Source organism: Takifugu flavidus, chromosome 9 (genome assembly GCF_003711565.1).
Source record: "Takifugu flavidus isolate HTHZ2018 chromosome 9, ASM371156v2, whole genome shotgun sequence".
Classification (NCBI taxonomy): domain Eukaryota; kingdom Metazoa; phylum Chordata; class Actinopteri; order Tetraodontiformes; family Tetraodontidae; genus Takifugu; species Takifugu flavidus.
The window spans coordinates 7,011,919-7,031,994 of record NC_079528.1 but is presented as its reverse complement, the minus strand read 5'-3'; the positions used below and the strand labels follow the sequence as shown (position 1 = coordinate 7,031,994).

General features: G+C 39.3%; 1 protein-coding gene across 4 annotated transcripts in view; it reads left to right on the top strand.

The window, feature by feature from the left end:
- Nucleotides 1-20,076, top strand: part of fstl5 (follistatin-like 5) — a 107,388-nt gene that overhangs the window by 27,286 nt on the left and 60,026 nt on the right. For all 4 annotated transcript variants that reach the window (XM_057043233.1, XM_057043236.1, XM_057043235.1 and 1 more), the window contains one exon: nucleotides 12,414-12,662. In XM_057043233.1, coding sequence (XP_056899213.1) covers nucleotides 12,414-12,662 — 249 coding nt within the window. The remainder of the gene's footprint in view (nucleotides 1-12,413; nucleotides 12,663-20,076) is intronic.

Sequence of the window (20,076 nt, the reverse complement as noted above, 5' to 3'; positions counted from 1 at the left end):
GGAGCTTGTTTTGCAGGCAGGCGGCACATAGTCCTGCTGCCAGTGAATGCTATTTTATGCAATAGACATTGCTCGATGTAACACACCTAATGGGAGTTGTGTTTATTCTTTTTTCTTTTTCTCTCTCCTTTTCTCCTAATTTGTTAAAGTATGACTTATGCGGTGAATCCGACACTGAGATTTTTTTTATTTTGGACTGTTGCAAACGAGCTTTTGACAAGTCCATTCTGACAAGTTTCAGCATGTAGAATATTTCTTCAATTTCAAACCCAGATTCTTTGTCATTTTCTGGTGCGACGGCGGTGCACTCTTATGAAAAGTGATATCACTATCTTACATCTTGTGAGGGATTTTTGCCAATTTTGTTCCTTGAGGTGGCATCTGAAGTGAATGTGGAATGAACGTGCAGCTTGGTGCCTTTCCCAACGTAAATGGCACAATTAAGTCAGAAATGCAATTGCTGCCAAAACCTATTCTCACTGTATATTCAGTAGTCTGCCTACACAAGATATGGCCCAACCACTCACTGCCATGTAATTATTTATGATCAGTTCTGATTTGAGTACAAATCGTGTGGCTCTGTATTATTATTATTATTATTATTATTATTATTATTATTATTATTATTATTAATGTGATTTGAAAATTCCACATTTATGTGAGGATACACAATTTGTTGAATGAAATATTTTATATAAAATGATTTTATAGTTTACAACCTCAAAACATTCACACTCAAATCAGCCTTTGTAGTTTCAGGGTCAAAGGGTCATAGGGTCATAGGGTCAGCTCGCCTTCAGTAGATCCTTCCTGTATTCTTTCTGTATGTATTCCTATTGGTTTCAGACAGTATTATGCTGGCATTAGACCTGTATAATTACCAGTACACGGCTAATTTATTATACATCTGAGTCCCCATCTGAGTGTGGGTTATGTCTTAAAAAATACAATTTTAGAACAGATAAGTAAGAAAACAGCTTTTTCTAATTCCTGGTGGTCTGTTAAGTAAGTTAATACTGGGGAATAGTTATGAGGAAGGCTACAACCTCATGACCTGAGCTCTGACTATCGTGTTCATCAATCATTTATTCATCATTTGACATATTGACTTGTGGTGCTTAAACATGATTTCCAAACACTTTGGAAATGATTTCCAAACACGGAACACTGGAATGCAAACATTATGTTCCTTGAAGAAACACAGGAATGCTGGTAAAAGCATAGTTTCCTTTAAAAAAAAAAAAAAAAAAAAAAAAAGTTATTGTGATGAAGTAACTAAAGTATGACAAAAAAAAGTATAGCCTCTGACAATAGAGTCGACAGTATTGTTGCAGTATTATCTATGTATTGTGACTGTATTGGCCATATAAATTGATGTTGTAGACTTTATTGCAGTTGTAAAATGGCCAAATCTCTAATTAAGACTTGATTAATAGTGTGCTACTAAACGGAAATATTGTAATGCAGCTTATAATAAACTGATTATAAATTACCATTAACAGTTTTAAATAAATGTCTGGTTGAAATGTCATAAATGATATTTTTATTGGTTCTTCTAATACAACCATAATTAATAACAATTTCATCTAACAGAGAGACGTGTTGACACAGTCCGGAGCACGTTAGCCAACTGAAGATTTTCTCACCGATGGTAAATAATGATCGAATGACTGACCTCACCTGTTTTCCTACTATGGCACATCCTTCTAGTTGAACACAGCACCACAGCAAACATCTTGTTTTGTAGCCCGGCACCACTGTTTGTTCCCCTAATGTGATGACTCCCATTCTTTCATATACAGAGGTAATATGTTAATCTGTATGCAGAGCAGCTGCCTCACTCCCTACCAGACTCAGGGCCCGGTGCAGTAGTATGTTTGAATAATTCAGAGGATGCAAGCACAGGGCTTTAAATTGTATATTAATTCTAAAATTACACACCACCCCCCGGGTTTAAGATACAGTTTTAATAACTCCTCATAACTGTATAACGGATTGAGCATTTCTGCATTGTTCTGCGCTTTACTTGGAATTAATGAGAGACTCGTTTTTGCTCTGTCTAACCTCTCAATTTCTGCCACAGTTTAATTTGCTGTCGCTTTCACACAGTACGTCTTAATCAGTCCACTGACTTTTGCAAAGTGTGCAGTCTTGTATGTAAACGGAGACAAGTGTTTTATAAAGAGAGGCTATGGTCTTGCGCTGGGCCATCTGCTCATGAGCCCTGCAGGATTCTCATTTGAAATTCTTAGGGGACTTTTCTGGGTATTTTGACAGACCACTTATGCTTCTTGACCCACTAAGCTTTAAAAGGACACTTGTCTCTGACCTAAATAGTGTATGGGACAGCTCTGCCACCTTCCCAAGGGAGCAAGCCACCTATAGCTTTCATGGTCAGAGATGCATTAAGGTGGATTTATGGTTGTGCAGAAGCTCCTCACAGAGCCGTTTGCTGTAACTCAAACTGGTCACATGCCACAGTGAGCATTTAGGATTCACCATTTGTGTAACTTCAACATTCCACAGCTGAGCCTGTGAAACATTACAATGTACAGTAGGTTACACTATGCTCCATGAGACGCTGCTAAAAAATGTCGGAAAGGTAAAGAGCAGTTAGGAAGATGAAGTATACTGCACTTTCCACATTGCTGATGTGTTTGCATCTCATGTGTTCAAGATTAAAAAACATTATTGTAATAAAAAATAGGGATGGAGCTCGAAACATAAATGATGTTAAAAAAAAAAAAACACATTAAAACAAACACGCATTTAAAGAAAAAAACACATTAAACCCAATGACGGTTTGTTTGTTCACGTGATGCTGTTTTAAATGTGGTGTTAAAGTTTTTGTGGAGTTTAATTTTCAGCCAGTCATTATGTGACGGATATTAAAGTGTTTTTGAAACTTGAACGCAGCATCGTCAGTAGCAAACAAACAGGTGGATGCAGTGAAACAGTTTTGGAGTAAATGAGACCGATAAAACAGCACCCATGCCAAACATCAACATCATTAAGTCTTTACAGCCGTCATAGAAACTGCATAAAATGTGAAATATCGGCAGATTCAATATAGAGTTTTTATTCTGCAATGGTCTGGGCATCCGCCTTACTGCAATTCCCAAACCAGCGACATTTTCCCGACGGGGGCAGCCATGTTTGTGTTTACATGTTTCTCTGAACAGGACGTTTCGTTTCTCCCCTGATCATGAAATATTGGTGCCAGAATTAACTTGTTTATGAGTAATGTGTTGAAGCCTGCTATAGTTTTCCATTAGACCTGTTTGTTAACTGCTCTCACCTGGTGTCCCAAGTGTGTTTGCTAATTTGATGCAAGCTTCAACATCTTGTGAACAATAATTTGGAGGACTCAAGTGTTTCCTGCAGAAACACTGACGCTAATGAGCATCTGTCTATATATAAATTATTGCACAAAATTGCGTTGCTTTAAATTCGGTACCTCAGCTGTGCACTACTTCGAACCACTTAAATCACAAGCTTGTTGATTTAGTGTTTTTATACCGTAGTTTAAAGGTTTGAATTAAAAAGGCCTAGGCGCCAAAATGAAGCGTCAAAGAAGAAAGGAGCGCCACACTTCTGTACTGTTGCTAAATAAACCGAACTCTGGGGTGTGTATTTAGTATTATTTAAATTTCATTTAGACCCATGATTTTGAAAATCTGGCTCTGGCTCAGAATCTGTGAGTTCATGCTTGCAAGCGTTGACTGATAACCACCCGGGGCTGTGAGAATTGTGTTTACGAGCCGTACTATAACTGACACGTGTGGTGCTCGATTTATTTTCAAGTCTGCAAATCGTTTAGCGATCTTGCAAAACTGCTTACTTGACCATGAGAGGGCAAGAGGAGAGCAAAAGGTGCGATGATGATCAGCAGTTTTACCAACGAGTGTATAACGCGCTGCACAATTAGCAGCATCAACATCACCACCTTCAGCCGTCATTTTCAGCATATAAATGAGTCCCAGGATGTTGATCCAATCACTTTTGGCAAACCATATCTTTAATATGTACCATTAAATGAAGTGGGACGAATCAATTGAAATTCATCAATAAGACGTGTGAACCCGCAGAGGGTAATGATGAAAGCTTGGTAATAAATGTACTACTTTACCCAGCTGAAGGTCACCGCGGCGATCGCTAGAAGAGACATTGTTTTGAATGATTGTTCCAGCTCCCGTCCAAAATAGAATTTCCTGGGAAGGATGGCACTGCCTCTGTGTCTGTGAAACACCTTCCTAAGAGATGTACTCTTCACACGTGAAACGCGTCTAATGTCCTATTTTATGGCTTCCAATATGAGCAGCTCCAAATGATTGTCAAATAAAATTCAGGATGAAAGAGACGGCGAGGGAAAACAAGCAAGGTCCTAGTGTGTCTGATATCGTCATAGTGATAATAATTCAGAAGTGTTTTTCCCTCATGTACAACTACAGGGCCAAGGATATGAGGAAGCAACAGGCTTTGGATATAAACGGCTGACAAACTGCTGCATCACTATTATATCATCTTCTTCAACATCCCATCACCAAGTTGTTTCGATTATATGCGATAAAATTAACAAAATTCCGCAAAATTGTTCTGCTCTACAAGAAGCTTAAATTAAACATGAAATAACTTGGGCTTTTTGTGATTCTCCATTCATGTTCCATTGTCTAACATTTCCTGTCTCCAGTGGATCTACATAATTACCTCGGAACCATTAACACAGAGCAGAAAAAGAAACCCTTGAATTTCCTCCATTTGCTCAGAGATTTTGCCATAATGTGAAGAAATGGGAGGAGCTCTCAATTAGTCTGCAGGGCTGATAAACGCCGGTATTGGCGGGAAAACGGCCGCATCCTGATGTGGATGGAACGGTGGTGGGACTGGGCCCAGGTTAAGTGATTAAGCAAGAGGATAAAATGCGACAGAAAGCTGCTAAGTGGCTTCCGGGCGTTCTCCTATACATTTTCCGATGCTTGCATCTATCACGAGGACCAGTGTCCAGGGGTGGGCAACAGAAAAGCCTGCTGAAATTGTGGAAGCGGTTTTAGACACTCCTGGTTTAGGTTATCCACAAATTTAGGGGGGTGGTTTGAAAGAGTGGGCCCCAACCCCCCCTGCAGAAGGTGAGAGGGACAACATACCATAGCAGCCTCCAGATTCCTGAATTAAATTCAGTTTTCAATTAGTATTTAAAATCTAGAATTGTAATCAGAATGTAGTTTGGCTGCAGATGGTGGACGTCATCTTTTATTTATTTTATTTTATTTTCAAAGCTAACAGTATTGTAATTCTGGCCACTATATATCAAACTGATTTAAAGAGCTGGATGGGCAGACGATTAATCTTTACAATCAAATTTGGCTCCACACAGAAGAGCCATGCTGTTATAAATAGGAACATCTGATCCCGGCACACAGATTATTTACTCTGCACATTCACTGTTTTCTTCCAGAATACATAAAATTCCATTCTTAACTTGATAAGAAGCATAAAATATGAAAATATTCCAGTTCCTAAATCTGTATCTGTTGATTACGAGTGCAGATTTGTTTTCGGTGAGGCCACTGATCACCAGAGGAACCCCTGAGTACGCTTCCAACTGGTGTTATCTCAGCAACTCTTTAACTGAAAAACAACCGCTGCTTTGTGAACGGAGCTCTTTAACACATGCACACGCACTTCACCAAGCTAATCTTTACGAGCAACCGTTGTCGGCATTTGTATCGATGCTTTCAATGCTTTAATTAGAGAAAAACTTTTACACTGGAGCGGAAAACAAAACACATCAGAGGCTTTAAGGAATGTACTTCATGTCCTCCATACACATTCACGTTTAGTAACTTGGGTTATTTTTGGCGTGGACAAAAACCCTCGAAGGGAAGCCTTTTTTTAAAATGCATGATCAGATAGTCAAATAAACCTAATTATTTTTGTTCAGCTGCTGTTGTATGTCCATTATTAACAGGCTACATTATATTTCTGTAGTTTGTGATTTTACCCTGCTTTCTTTATACTCTGAACGGTGGTGATGATCATGTGAATGGATTGTTTACTCTCCTAATGGCCTCTTGTCTATAATCCAAGATGAATGTTCAGTAGTGAATGTCTGTCTTTGCAATATCTGCCTCTTCTGGTTTGACTCAACATGTTCTGCTTGAGTGTCCATTTCTGGCCCAGAATGATCTTGATGATTGAGGTGTGCACGGTGGCACTTTGGTCAGCATTTTAATGTTGTGACCTTTGCACTTTGAGACAGCTGCATACATTGTTCAAAGTGACTTTTCACTGTTAGGTCATCTAGCCTGAGAAATAAGTGCTGAACACTTAATGCAAACAGGTTTATGTGTTTCAAGTGCAGAATTCTGGATAGAAGCTCATAAATGGCCCATCGGTCTAAAGTCATCACACAAAAAGGTGCAATTTGGGATTAAAAGAGCCACAGTCACTCCTTTTGAAACCCATTCAAGGAAATCTTTATAAAATGACATAAGACCTTTTAAAAATTGTACTCTGGGCTGTGGGGGGATTCATTGAGGTGGAAGAAAAGATATAAATGTTTTAAACTTTGTGTGTTACTCAGCCTCAAGGAGCTGAGAAGCTCTTGTGCCTTAAATAGCTTCTCATAAAATGTTGACAAGTCCAAACACCGCATGGAGTACATCTCCTGGAACTGAAATTAGTCAGGTAGAGGATGTGCATCAATATTTCTAACTCGAAGATAGAAAAGAATGGGTGTTAACAGGAATCTTTTCTTCAGAGGCAGAAAAACAGCTCTGATCATTTGCACACTTGAATTTAATTTAATCTTAAATTTCCTTTTTATTTTTTTTAAATAAAAATGGAAGCTGCACAGTTTCTATGCTAATGGATCCATCCAGCCACATTAACACCCTGTTGATAGTATTCAAACAGGCAGGGCAGATAGCTCCATGCTCAAAGATGCACTGTGCCCCTTCCAGTGAGACTCTGTGGTCTCCACTTAACCCTGAAATCGGCGTGTAAAATAATGCTGCTGCCGCATTATGGGCAGAGAAAAGGAAAAGTAACCAGCGAGTCGTACACCACTGAAGCACACAACAATGGGCACGATTCCACACACAGGTTCGAGTAAAGCATCCTTCTAAATCACTCAACATTTTATAAAAAAAATAAAAACCTTTTAAGCCTGGAAGCAGGCCAAATCCATATGGAGAGACACAGTATACAGTTCAGTCATCTCAGCCAGGCATGCTGACTTATTTTTCATTTAAACATTGAACATACTTGTACAGGTTGTACTTTATTGTATATAATGTAGAATCTTTGTTTAAAAAGTCGGATGGATCCTCTACTCCTTTCCAAATGCTGCTGCAGTCGACGCGTCTGTTCTACTCCATGTCTGTCGAGAGTGTTGAGCAAAGTGTCAGCTCGTGCGTGGGGATGTTTCATTGTTTATGTGCCATGTAAAGTTTGAGTTGTAGTCTACTCCGATTATGTTGTTGTTAAGGGGCCTTGTGGGCCAGCTTAACTCCGTATGCCGAGTGTGAGTCTTTGAGTCTGACTGTTGTTTACCACTCTTTGCTTTTTCCCTCAGGAAGCAGGCCCCTTTAATGGAGAACATCTGATGGGTACTACACAGCCTCTCTTAGTTTAGGAAGCAGTGGGGGAAAAAGAGGCGCGCAAAGTGGTAAATGAAATGAAACTTGAAAAAAAGAAGTTCGGCTCTGCACGAACGGCGGCAAACATTTAAATTCCGTCTGAGCAGCACAGATGTCACAAAGCGCAGGAACGGAGCAGGCTGTTCCACATTTGGAGGACAGTTTCCGTTTTATTGCTTTCTGTTGACGGGCACGTCTCTCCCTGCAGAACGGTGCTTTGATCCATCCGCAGCGACTGATCTGATCATGTCAGCCACATCCAAATACATCTGTTATCCATTTACACGGTCCACCTCATTATGCGAGCGGCACAGGAAGATGGCCTTTGCAAAACAGACTGGAGTCACACGTGTCAGGAGCTGCTGTTGCCTACATGCTTGGAGTTCGAAATTTTTCACTTTTAACGAGGTGCTTCGGTATGACTAATAAAGTTTAGTCTCGAATAAGTACATTTCTAACTTTGCCAGATCTCTAAGATGCAGAAGTACAATACAAATAGTGACATTAGTGGAAATGTTATATGATAGAAGCCACTAAAAACACTAGACCTGTAGTTCTTAGAGTTGCAGCTCATCATCTTATTTAAAAGCTAATATTTGGTGAAGCAACTGCCAATCGGGGAATTAACTTTAGTCTGACTTAATTAATTGTTGTCAGTCATATTTCTGTTTGCAAACGCTGTCAGGATGTCTGATTGTCACTGTATTTCAACGAACCAATTATGGAGCTGGTAAATTCTTCTCTAAATAAATGCTACTAATGTGAGTGATGCCAGTTTTTAGCATCTAATTTAATAAATCCTTTATATTTTTTCCTAAAACCTGGCAACACAGCTGGATTTGCTGCACGGCGTTGCCTAAAAGCACATTCATCCATTTTTGTGTCCAGCTCTCTGCTGTGATCTCTTTGCTGAGTCATTTTACCTCCACACGTTACCTGAATTTGTGCATGATTTCATCTAACCCCCAGGATCATCAGTGTATTTCCGTCCATGCTCTGGAAAAGGACGAGGTCATCAATAACTGGTCGGCTGCACACGATTTCTCATTTGTTTCTGATGTCAGCTGATGACCAGATTGTGTGACGTGCATACTGATAACAGAGATGTGCCCTTTGTCGACCTCGCTTGTGGCAAGGGATGCTTGGCTGTTCGACACAAATTTGCCAAATAAATCATTATGCCAGGGCGCTGCGGGGATTTAATAAAGTAGAAAATTGACTGGCTTCAGTCAGGTCACAGTGAACACGCATGTATACTGTCTACTTTGACAGCTAGAGGATAATGAAGGAGCCCGTCTGGGGAAATGTTAGGGACACAACTGAGGCTCACTACTTTAGGTCAATCTATGCAGAATGGCTACAACTTTGCTCTGATGTTCACAGAAGATTAAAAGCCTCTTTTTCAGTCTTAATTTTAATATTTACGCTGAGCAACACCGACACACTCTTTCCAGGTGATCTTTCTTGCTGAGTTAATGCCAGTTTATCTTAGAGTATTGACAGCTGTATGCACCCGTCCGTTTGGAAGAAGTGGCTTCTCACAAATGTTCGTGAGCCCTAAATCATAATTTTACCAGCTAGGCTGCTATAGCTGATATAGTTGGTTGGGAGAAGAGGTAAAATGGGGGATGGGGACAGGTGGAATTGGAAAATGCTGCAATTGGGGACCTTTTTGTATTTGATATTATCATTCAATACGGTATATTTATGACCTATATTGAATAACATTTTCCAGTATCTTGGAGATACTGACTTTGCGGCTCTAAAGTCACCAGCAACTTAATTCATAAGCCAAAATTCATTCCTTCATAAAACACTTAGAGAAGCCTTGATGTATAAATTGGAAAAGTTAAGATAGTTGTGAAACAGTTTGATGAGATAAAATAAGCCCTTTAAGCTGTCAGAGCAAATTATCTGGATAGTGTCTCCTTAATGGACATGAATAGAAGAAAATGTCATTTCCTTTACTTTTATATGACTGTAATTGGTTAAATGCAGTATAATGTTGGCTCAGGCCACATTATCATTAAGTTGAGCCATGAATGTGTTATGTTGTATAATAAAAAGTGCTGAATGATAAAGGAGAGGAAAATAATTTGCCATCACATCTACCAGTTGACCAGAAATCACAAATTGATGAGTTCACCCAGCTGTGTGTGTTTGGTGCTTTAAGGATGAAAGATAATGACTTACCATCACCACTGGATATATTACGTAATGAAATTAGCATGCACATGGACCACAAATCTACTACGGTACACATGGTGTTTAATAAATGATGACCAATAAAAAAGTGATTGAACATAATGGAACAAAATATTATGCCATAAAAGCCTGAAAGCTTTTTAAAACTCCAGAATTTATCATACACTTTAATAAACATAAAAGTTATGATTTATACTGGAAATACATGAGTTTACAGATTTCTACAAATGTTTTCAGAACATCATTTTATAAAATAGAAAATTGCACTTTTATGGACAGCATCATGATAATACAAATGTTGTGATCTTAATATCCTTTTGGCTTATTTGATTTATTTACTTCTTCCTACTTACTGAAAAATCAATGCCCAGTTACCAGAAGTTTGCACTCATTTATTTATAGTTTGAGTTATAGAAACTGAAGTTTGGTGCAATTGAATTTTTTTCTTCACCTTACTTTGAGAAAAGGAGCTCATCCGTTAGCCTGTTTATCCACCTCATTCACTGCATGGAAGATGAATCAATTTAAAAAAAAAAAAATTCATTTTTCAGAAAAATTAACCTTATCAGTCTTCTGAAAGCAGAAACTAATGTAGAGTTTGCCATTTCACAAGAGGCACTTGACACATGGCTGCCTCCACATTAGTCTTTCATTTGGCATATTAGCAGGTGACACACGAGTAAAAGTGTGTTCTTTACTATAATGCCAACAGTACCTGACCTAACGGTACCTGTCCTGTGACCTTTTTGGAGCCTAATACTTTACAAACATAGGAATACTGTGGTTTTTCATTATGAGTCTTCAGCCTTAAGCGACATTCTAATGAAGCGATATATTCAAAATGGTTTATGGGCTGCTGTGATGTGATCGGTGGCCTGACAAAGCCCAGTTAGTGTTCCTACAGGTTGAAATGGCTGACTGGACTGGGCTCCTGTCCTCCCAGAAAGAAATACAAAGACTATTCCATGATCTTCAGATAGTGTAGCTTTATTTGTTTGATGACACTGTTTTGCTGTGATTCAGTGCTGACGAATTTGCAAAAAAACCTTTCATATAATGCTATATTTTCTTTCCCTGCATGGCCAAGAGGAAACTCTTTATTTCCTTCTCACAGAGGTCAGGTCATTGGCTACTGTGGAACTGCAGCCCTGCAGGCTGAAAATGAGTGTTTTTCTCAAGGATGCTTTGCTTGCATTTCATTTAGATTTGGGTTTTCATTATAATAACCCTTTGAAATCCCTTAAAAAAGCCGGAAAGCAAATAGAATAACCAATGAAAGTCATTCAAAATCTTTGGGTCAGAAAATGATATCATCGCTGGCATTAGTGTTCTGTTGTTGTCCAGTATTTAGTCTCTCACTGAATAAAAGCTTGACCTTGCTGGCATGTCCAGAGTAACAGACACCCATTTTTGCAAGCTTAACACACATCATTTCATAAAAAGGCAGTCAAAGTGAATACATTTCTTCTCCCTGAGTATTAAGCCAACAGTGCAGAGCCGGTATGAGCGGCAGGCAGCGATGTCACAGACAGAATTTACCACTCGCAGACCTTCCTCCCCCTCCTGGGAGTCCGTGTCTAGCTCAGACATGTACAGTTGAGTTGCACCAGTGATTTTTCGGTAGTGCCTCACAGCAGGCTATTTTAAAATTGACAAATGAAGTGAGCTCTGACCTCAGGCAAGGTGCAGAGTGCTGAGTAGAGGTGGGGCAGCTTAAATAGATCCCTTTTTACTGTAGCTATTAGATGTATAATTATATCCAAGACATTAACAAGAAAAAAGGGGACACTTTTTGGAATAAAAACAGCATCAGACCCCACCATCCTCCTCTATCCCTTTCTTTCTTTAAGCTTGTAAAAGCAGTGAAAGGAATATTATTCCACCTATTTTATTTGAGGCTTTTTAACAGAACAACAAAATAGTAATCAGCAAATCAATTTGTAGATAACAAAACTTTAGCTGCAGCTCTAAATGATAGATTCTCCTTCTCTTATATTAGGTTCATTACACATTTCATGAAACCTAACTCAGCCATGAAATGGACAGGAAAAGGGACATTAGGTGCACTCGCTTCATCATTATAATAGAGTCAATAAGACTATTATACAGTAGGCATGAGGATCTGGGCTTAAAATTCAAATCAACCTGATTTTAGAGGGCTATTGGGGGGTGCACGTGTCCCCCGCAAAGGGATTACAAGTTACAACTTTGTTTTTTTATGACAATCTGAAGTGGTCACCTTTGTGGTCTGAAGTGGTCACCTCACCTTTGTGGTCTGTGAAGAACTTTATTTGATTTCTTTTTGGAACTAGAGAGATATTGTCTGAGAGAGGCTCTGAGGTAAATTTAAAAAAAACAAAAAACTAATTTCAACCTGCGGTTCCTGAAAGCAGCATTTCATGGGTCATGTTGCGCACTGGAAGGTGGTTCACTGGTATACTGGACCCATATTGAAACATATTTGTGTGTCCTGTAATTTTGTCATTACTTTGTGTCTGAGGCTCCTGTGTTGTGTTGGTAATTTTTTTTAATGTTTCTGTTAAAAAATGATTTGTTTGTTGTTTCCAGGACTTATGGGACACAGTCGCTACCCTGGTCCTTGTCAACACAAGTATTGTGGTTTGGGTCAACACTGTGTGGTCAACCATGAGACTGGCCAAGGGGTGTGCACGTGCTTGGACCACTGCAAACCACATTATAAACCTGTGTGTGGGTCAGATGGGAAGCTGTACCAGAACCATTGTGAGCTCCATCGGGCCTCCTGTCTCAAAGGGTTCCGGATCACCATCGTGCACAGTGAGGAGTGCTTCTACAAAGGTAAGAGCTGAATTTAACTATTGTCTGTGACAAGCTTGACCTTTATTATGACCAGAACTAGGTTACTTATTAAAGAATAGCAGCATAGGCCTGAATTAAAATAAAGTAAGAGCAAACTTTAATTAAAATTATATAAAGGTTTGCCACAGAGAAAGTGGACTCTTTGGAAAGCAACTAGCTACCATCAGAAAATGCAAGACAAACATGTTTTAGTTGCTCAGATAGTGTCAGTTTTCACAGAAAGCAATATTAAGGAAAGCCCATAGAAGGTGTTTACCCAAACTGGGCCCCTCCCACTGCAGCGTGCACCACACACGGCCTTTATTTGTGTGCACCTTTTGCACCAAATGCTCTTTAGGTCTACATCTTTACAAGTTTGTATTTATTTGTGTCTTTACACAACTTTAACATGATTTGTTGTAAAAGTTTTCATTCTAGCTCACCAATATTCTTAACATTGCGTATCCAGCTATACAACACAATGGTAGGAAATCTTTATTTAACAGAGGCAACATGCTAATGTAATCAGTAGAAAAGCCCAGAAGCTTTCATGCAGCACAGCGTGCTAAGAGGCACAGGCAGGTGGTGGAACTGCAGTGCTCATGTTTCCCATGAGCAGAACTGTTGGAATTGACTGGAAACTCTAATTATTTGTGGTCTCTGTAAACAAGGCCTCTCTTTTGTTAAGTGAGACATCAGGGAGGTAAGATTAACTGACACGTTGACTCTTTGTTCCAAGGCAAAGGGGAACAATTGTAAACTGCTCGCAGATAACATATTCATAACATCCACAAGTGTGAGTTTGCACCAGCAGGGCAGCTTTGCACCAGCATGAGGAGTTGCTTTGAATTCCTTAATGTGTTTATGGTCTCTGTGTGCGTTCTTTCCATTTTAGAGCGCAACATCTTGTGATTGTAGAGGAAATCTTTAAAATTAAATAAAGACTCTTCTCACATTTGACCCTTCTATCATAATGGAATGATTTACTGATGTTTAGTGACATTGCCCTCTCGCCTGGAGGAAGCCAAATAGGCTCCAGCCCCGCCGCGACCCCGCTAAGGGACAAAGCAGTAGATGATGATTGTGACATTGCATCAGTAGGTCAATCAAAAACAATTCCCTCCGGTGTACAAAAACATCACTGATGACATGAGCGCTGCAGCCGCAGTCATCTTGGAGGAAAGCCAGTCAGAATTAAAGCATCCATTTTATCACAGTTGCAGAAAAAGCCATTTAGATCAATCATATGTCCCTGCTTGGTGACAGTCCTAATCCGCCTCCCTCATGTGTCCCCCTCAGACTACGTCCACCCCAGGCCTTCCGTGCCCGCTCCATATCTATCCACAATGCAGAGTGGGATATTTGACCGATGTCAGGCAATCAATATCAGATCAACAGCAGCCAAAAAAGAGAATAGAATAAGAAAAGAACACTAGCAGTCTTTTCTCCTTTCATCTCATCCTGCACTCAGTCCAGACCTTTTTCTTCTTTTTACTGTGACTGACGTGTAATCAATTTCTCTGAGAGGTCCAGGGAGAGGACACAGGAACCTGTTCAAGCCTGTAGTAATCGCTTCTGATGCTGATGTTTTCTTCTGTGCCTTTGTGAAAACAGCCAAAAAAGATCTTATTCAGAGAGATTTAAACGTACTAATTCATGTTTATTAAAAGTTACTTGGCCCTAAAACAGCTGCTCTCAGTTAAACTAAAAATAAACCACTGAAATGTGAGGAAATAAAGGTAACTAACAAAAGCATGCACCTATTTTGACACTCCAGAAGCACAATAATATATCCTTATTTCATTATTAACGTCCGTACAAGGTATTTCATTCAAAAGCTGTGATTGTTGGCAGAATTTTGACTTGGATCAGTTCAGTCAGTTTTGTTTTTTGTCAGATTAGAAGGTGATTGACTGTCATGTTAGAAGACAATTTGAGGCCTTGATATTAAAACGGTGGCATATTTGCTTTGGTCCCTCTAGAACAGATGCAGACATTCTGAGCTGAGTGAATTAAGCAGCATTTGACATGAAGAAAAAGCCCCCATGTAGGTGATATGTGATCCATCGTGATATCATTTATAGTTAAGTTGTGATAAGTTTGAATGGTTCGATATGTTTACAGTTTTGGAAAACATCTACTCTCTTATTCTTACCTGCCATTTTTCTTACCAGCACTCACAAAAAAACTTTTAGAATATTCTTATCACCTCTAATTCATTTTATTTATCTTTTTAATAGTTCTTTCTTTTAATCAGTCCTTCAGTTTAAATCATACCAGATGCATAAATATTGTTTTTTAAGGAAAGTATGAATTGGGGCTATGATCACTTAAATATGTAGATTCATATAACTGATAGTTTCCCCCGATCAATAACACTGAATTATTGTTTTGAAGTTTGCATTGTCACCTTTACCAATTGGAAATGAATCAGTATTGGCCTGGACATACTGTATATACCAGCATGAAGCTGATATCTAAAGCTTTTCAGTTGCACTGGTGAATGCAAGTCATCATTTACCCATTATGACAAATGGATGAGATTTTATCCAAAATAAAGTCAGCAATAAAAGGGAAATGTTCAAATAACATCTGGAAATGATTGCAGCCTCCCAGTCAGGATCCAAGGTTACAGCACATCAGGGAGGTGGCTTCAGTGAGTCTGGCTCATCTAATCATCTCAAATGTCCTACATTTTCATAACCTACAGAAAATGTCCACCCCACATTTCATGGCAGTGCTTCTAAATTAATTAATGCAGCCCAGCATTATCTACTTCCCTGCTGCAACATGGGAATGAGGTTTAAAATGTGAATTTATTTTGATATTACAGCTGAGATGCTTTTTTATGCAGTGCAAATATTTATGCTTAATTGAATTCAGAATTTCAGATCAAGTCATATGCGCTTTAATATGTTGAACCATGGAATATTATCATTTCCTTAAAGTTCAACTGAATAGTAGGCTGATGTGCTTTTTCCCTTCCTTTCTTATTCTAGATATCAATGCATAAATGTTTGAAAACTGCACTTAACCTGGCAGAGTTGACAAAGTTTGCACATTTAATTAAACATAATGAAGTACGGACCTTTTTGAATATGTAAAATAAATATATTCATGGTCGAACAGCACGTAGAGGAAAGCAGGAGATGGAGTGCAACAGTCGGGTGTTTCTAATTACAGTGAGGCTTTTAATCAGGAATGGGTTGCTGAATATACATGATCAAACATGATTAATGACTAACACCTCAGAACCTGGAATAGTCCCTTCACTTTCATAATTGCGGTGCCATTGCAGATAGCCGAGTAGCTCCTGTACCGCATTAATGATCTCATCTTTCCTGGTAATGCTTTTGTGAATCAGTATTTTTGTATGGGTTGTAATTAGATTTTCCCCTCCACTGTTCTGCACATCTGGAGTTTTAACCCAAATTTAAAATCTTCTTCTGACACTTGGGGTCAAATTTGACACCACAAAGTGTTGAGCTGATCATTTTCACGTTTCTGTCTTGGTAATCAACAAAACCGCGAACTGATTAAGTAGCAAATTTCTAAAACAAACACTTATTTTTTGCAGATCAAGGTGTGGTGCCTTTGCTTGTAATTTAAGGTCCTACTAATCAAGGATGTAATTGCACAAAAGATGAAGGGAGATTGTAAAATGGTATTTTCTGCTTTGCAAAGCAAAGTAGTAAATATTTAGTGTTTTGCATCAGGCATTGGAGAGATAAATTAGTGTCCTATGTTGGTGCCTCTCTCTCTAACATTAGTGCCTGTATGGGTGTGGGGCTCTTTATGTAACCAAACAATGATAAAAGGAGAGCTTTGTTTTGTTAAATGTTTAGTAGGAAAAACACGTGAACAATCTAATGCTGTTTTGGGGGGTGCAGCTACATAAATCCTCATATGAGGGTTGTTTTTTTTATTTTTATTTTTTAAATGTATTTGTTGCTTTGGCGTTGACTCATTGCAAAACACAACTTAGAAGATGAAAATGTTTCAACTCCCATTTTTCAGAATCTACATCGTATGACAGCCAAGTTACACTATAGATTTAGCAGCCAACGAGGCACATATGCTGCACAACAACAGTAAACATCTGTAATTAGGCTGTGTCTAAAAGAAGTAGCCCTTGTTGCTTATAATGCTTTTGTTATGAGCTGCTTCTCTGGTACTTCAAAGTCTCTGTGGATGGCTTCCCAGAAAAACATGCTCAGGAAGCGTCATAACTGAAAGCCTCGAGAGCCCTTCAGCAGTGGTGATGCATGTGTGTTTTTGTCACCAGAGAAATGCTCCAGTGGGATCGAGGTGTACACATCAACAGGCTTCGCAATCTCCCGTGCATTCATGCACTTCTTCTAACGACTCTGTGGCGCCTTTAACGCTTCGACCTCGCTTTGGGGCCTGACATTGTAATCGGCAGCCACGCCAATGAACAAGCTGCTCATTAAAATCCATACCTGTGGATCATTAAGTCTGCAAGGACATCCAGACCATTGTCAGGAAAGCCTTTGTGCCAAATGCAACTGAAGTTTGTGTGTGTGTGTGTGTGTGTCTCTGTGTGTTTTGGTCATGAAAGCTGTGATGTTAATTAAGTAGACTCATCAAAACAAAACAAAACATTGCTAGTGTCATTGTTTAACAGTTGGATTCATCTCCATTTTTTTAGTCTCCTATGGCAACTATATGATATTGCAATCCTATTTATAGTTGATTGCAAATCACCTTATCTTATGTTTGTAGGAAGATCACATGGATATGAAAAACTTTAGAGGCAAAATTCTTGAAACAAACTGACAGTATCAGGGCAGAAAAGCCATTAAGTCAAAGACAAAGTTGCAGCATGAGCAGCAGCCTTGAAATTCCATAGGTTACACATATTCGCTGTCACTCATCATTTTGTCATTTTCAATGGTCAGCTCCAGAATTGACTTGTAATGTGAAAGTACAGAAATCCAAGGCCAGGTTCATGGCCTGTGTGATGAAATCACTTTATTAGACAGAGGTGAGTGCTGGCTAGGTAACACGCCGCTATATTTTAAAAACAAAACGTTCAAAAACTCTTGTTTTAAACCGGTTCTATCAGCTGCCCCTTGTAAAAATGAAATTTGCTGCTTTGTCCTATTGATTTTTTTATTTTTTCCATCTTATTTCCTCTGGCCGGAGATCTCCTGATGATAGTGATATAACTGAATGCACGGCACCGTTAGCTGCTCTTATTATGTCTGAATGAAGACGGATACTGTAGAAAAACGGCATAGACGTATGACATAGCTGTAGGGACTGGCACCGGCCCATTTGTTGAAAAGTGATACGGTCATGGAAATTTCAAAGCACAATGGTGCCATCACACTTTGTGTCTGCATGAATGGCTTTTCTCATTCAGTGATCAGGAAGTAGGCCCTGAAGGAGGTGAGGATTATTAATGATGCACAAAACAAGTCAGAGTGGGAGAAAAAGTAACATTAGTTTAGACATTGATGGGGGTTTGTCATTTTATGTCTCATTTGTGAAATGACAGCAGCCCAACCATTCTTGGGTTGTTTCCTGCAGTCTAGGAGGAGATGAGGCCCGAGGTCTTATTCTCCTAATCTCCAGCCGTTTGCAGCCCCTAACTCTTGTCAAAGTCAGCCTGCCTACGTGTTGCCTAAATTAGGCAGATGGTAACAGGCGTGAGCTGGAATTGCTGTTTGATGTGTTTTTGGCAATGCATTTAGGAATGGTAACATTGCTCGTCTTGTTATTTCCCAAATGATAGAACAATTACACAAATGTGAAAGCATAAGCCTTACAGCCAAAACATGCCAGGTAGTGGATGATACACAGGTGACCTCAGTGTGGTTACATTTCCTGTATCTAGGGTTGCCTTGCACACATCTTTACATGGCTCCTAAATCCCTATATGCATTCTTGTTCACCACAGTGATCAAATGTTTGGTTGACTTCAGCGTCGGCTCAGCTCATCACCTCACTGTCTTAAATTTCCTGTCAAGGGCTGCTTCTGTGTTTTATCTGATTGAGAGTAACATGGAGAATTATTTTACTATGTCCATGTCTAAATGTGAAGTTACTGTGTATATTACATTGGTTTCAGTCCAAATTTTATGCATTCTGTGCAGCTTGTCATCAAAGTTATTACTGTCTGTATTTCCTTCTGCTCTTTCTGTGTGTTCTTGTTTTCTGCTGTGTATTCAGTGTGTCTGGATCCATTATCTTCAATATCTATATGTACAGTATTTGTTAGTGGCTCAGTCTAGAGCCCCGAGGCTCAGTGGGCTGGTGCAGTGGTTAGCACAGATGCCTGTAGGGTTTGCATCCTGGGGGTTAGGGCTTTCGTCTGTGTGGAGTTTGCCCCTTCTCTCTGTGTCTGTGTAGGTTCACTCTGGCTTACTCCCACAGTCCAAAGACATATGGAGGACAACAATTTGGTGACTCCAAATTGGCCTTGGGGTAAAAATGAGTGTGTATTTGTCAGCCCTGAGATGAGAGGGCTACTTGTCCTACGTGTACCCCACCACATTCACCTACTGTATTCACATCAGTTATTTTAATTAAATATCAGCGTATTGTACTGTCATGTCCTGTTTCTGATTTACACCCACAGGAGCAGCATGTTCCTAAGTTGAGACAAATTGGTACTGAGTGGATAGAACATTTTGTTTGTGGAGTGTAGACAGCATTTAAACCCCTGTAGGTTTGTGTACCCAAGATGTTGGGTGGGGGGGTAGTTGTCTGTGATTGATAGGTTTATTTATAGCCAGCCCAGCTTCAAAGCACCTTATAATCAAGTGGATCTTCACTGTGTGACTGAAATGGCCCATTATTCCATCAGAGGTGCTTGAAGAGGACGGGTCACAGATCCAGAGCAATCGCAGACAAATTAGCCAATTAAAGATGCTTGAAGTTGCTTCCCCTTTTAGTGCTAAATGGTTACAGTGGGAAGATTATTTTAAAAAAAGGGCAAACATACACTTTTATTTGGTTTGGTATTGTAACTATTTGTCTCCGACTTGTTTTTACTGCAACATGAAAACATTTTATCAAGTAAATTATGCATGTTCTATTCTATGTTCGGCACCCAATTCTATGAAGGAATGCACAAACTTGGAGAGTTTATCTTGTGGTAAGTTGAACTTTTTGTGCACCAAATCCACTGGAGGTTTGCTAAAAGCCATGTAGAATTGCATATGTTAACCTAAAAAGAATCCCATAACAAATTAATATTGCTTCGGTTTTCCTCCTGTATGTCTTTCGTTTCCACCCACTTTATCAAGAATATCATAACTTTAAAGAATCTAGTGAAATGAAAGCAAACAATAGTTGTTACTATTGCTTGGAGCGATGCATTTGAGTAAGTCACACATGCAGGGAGGAAAAGACGAGTGTAGGGAGAGAGGCTTGCAGCACTGTAGGC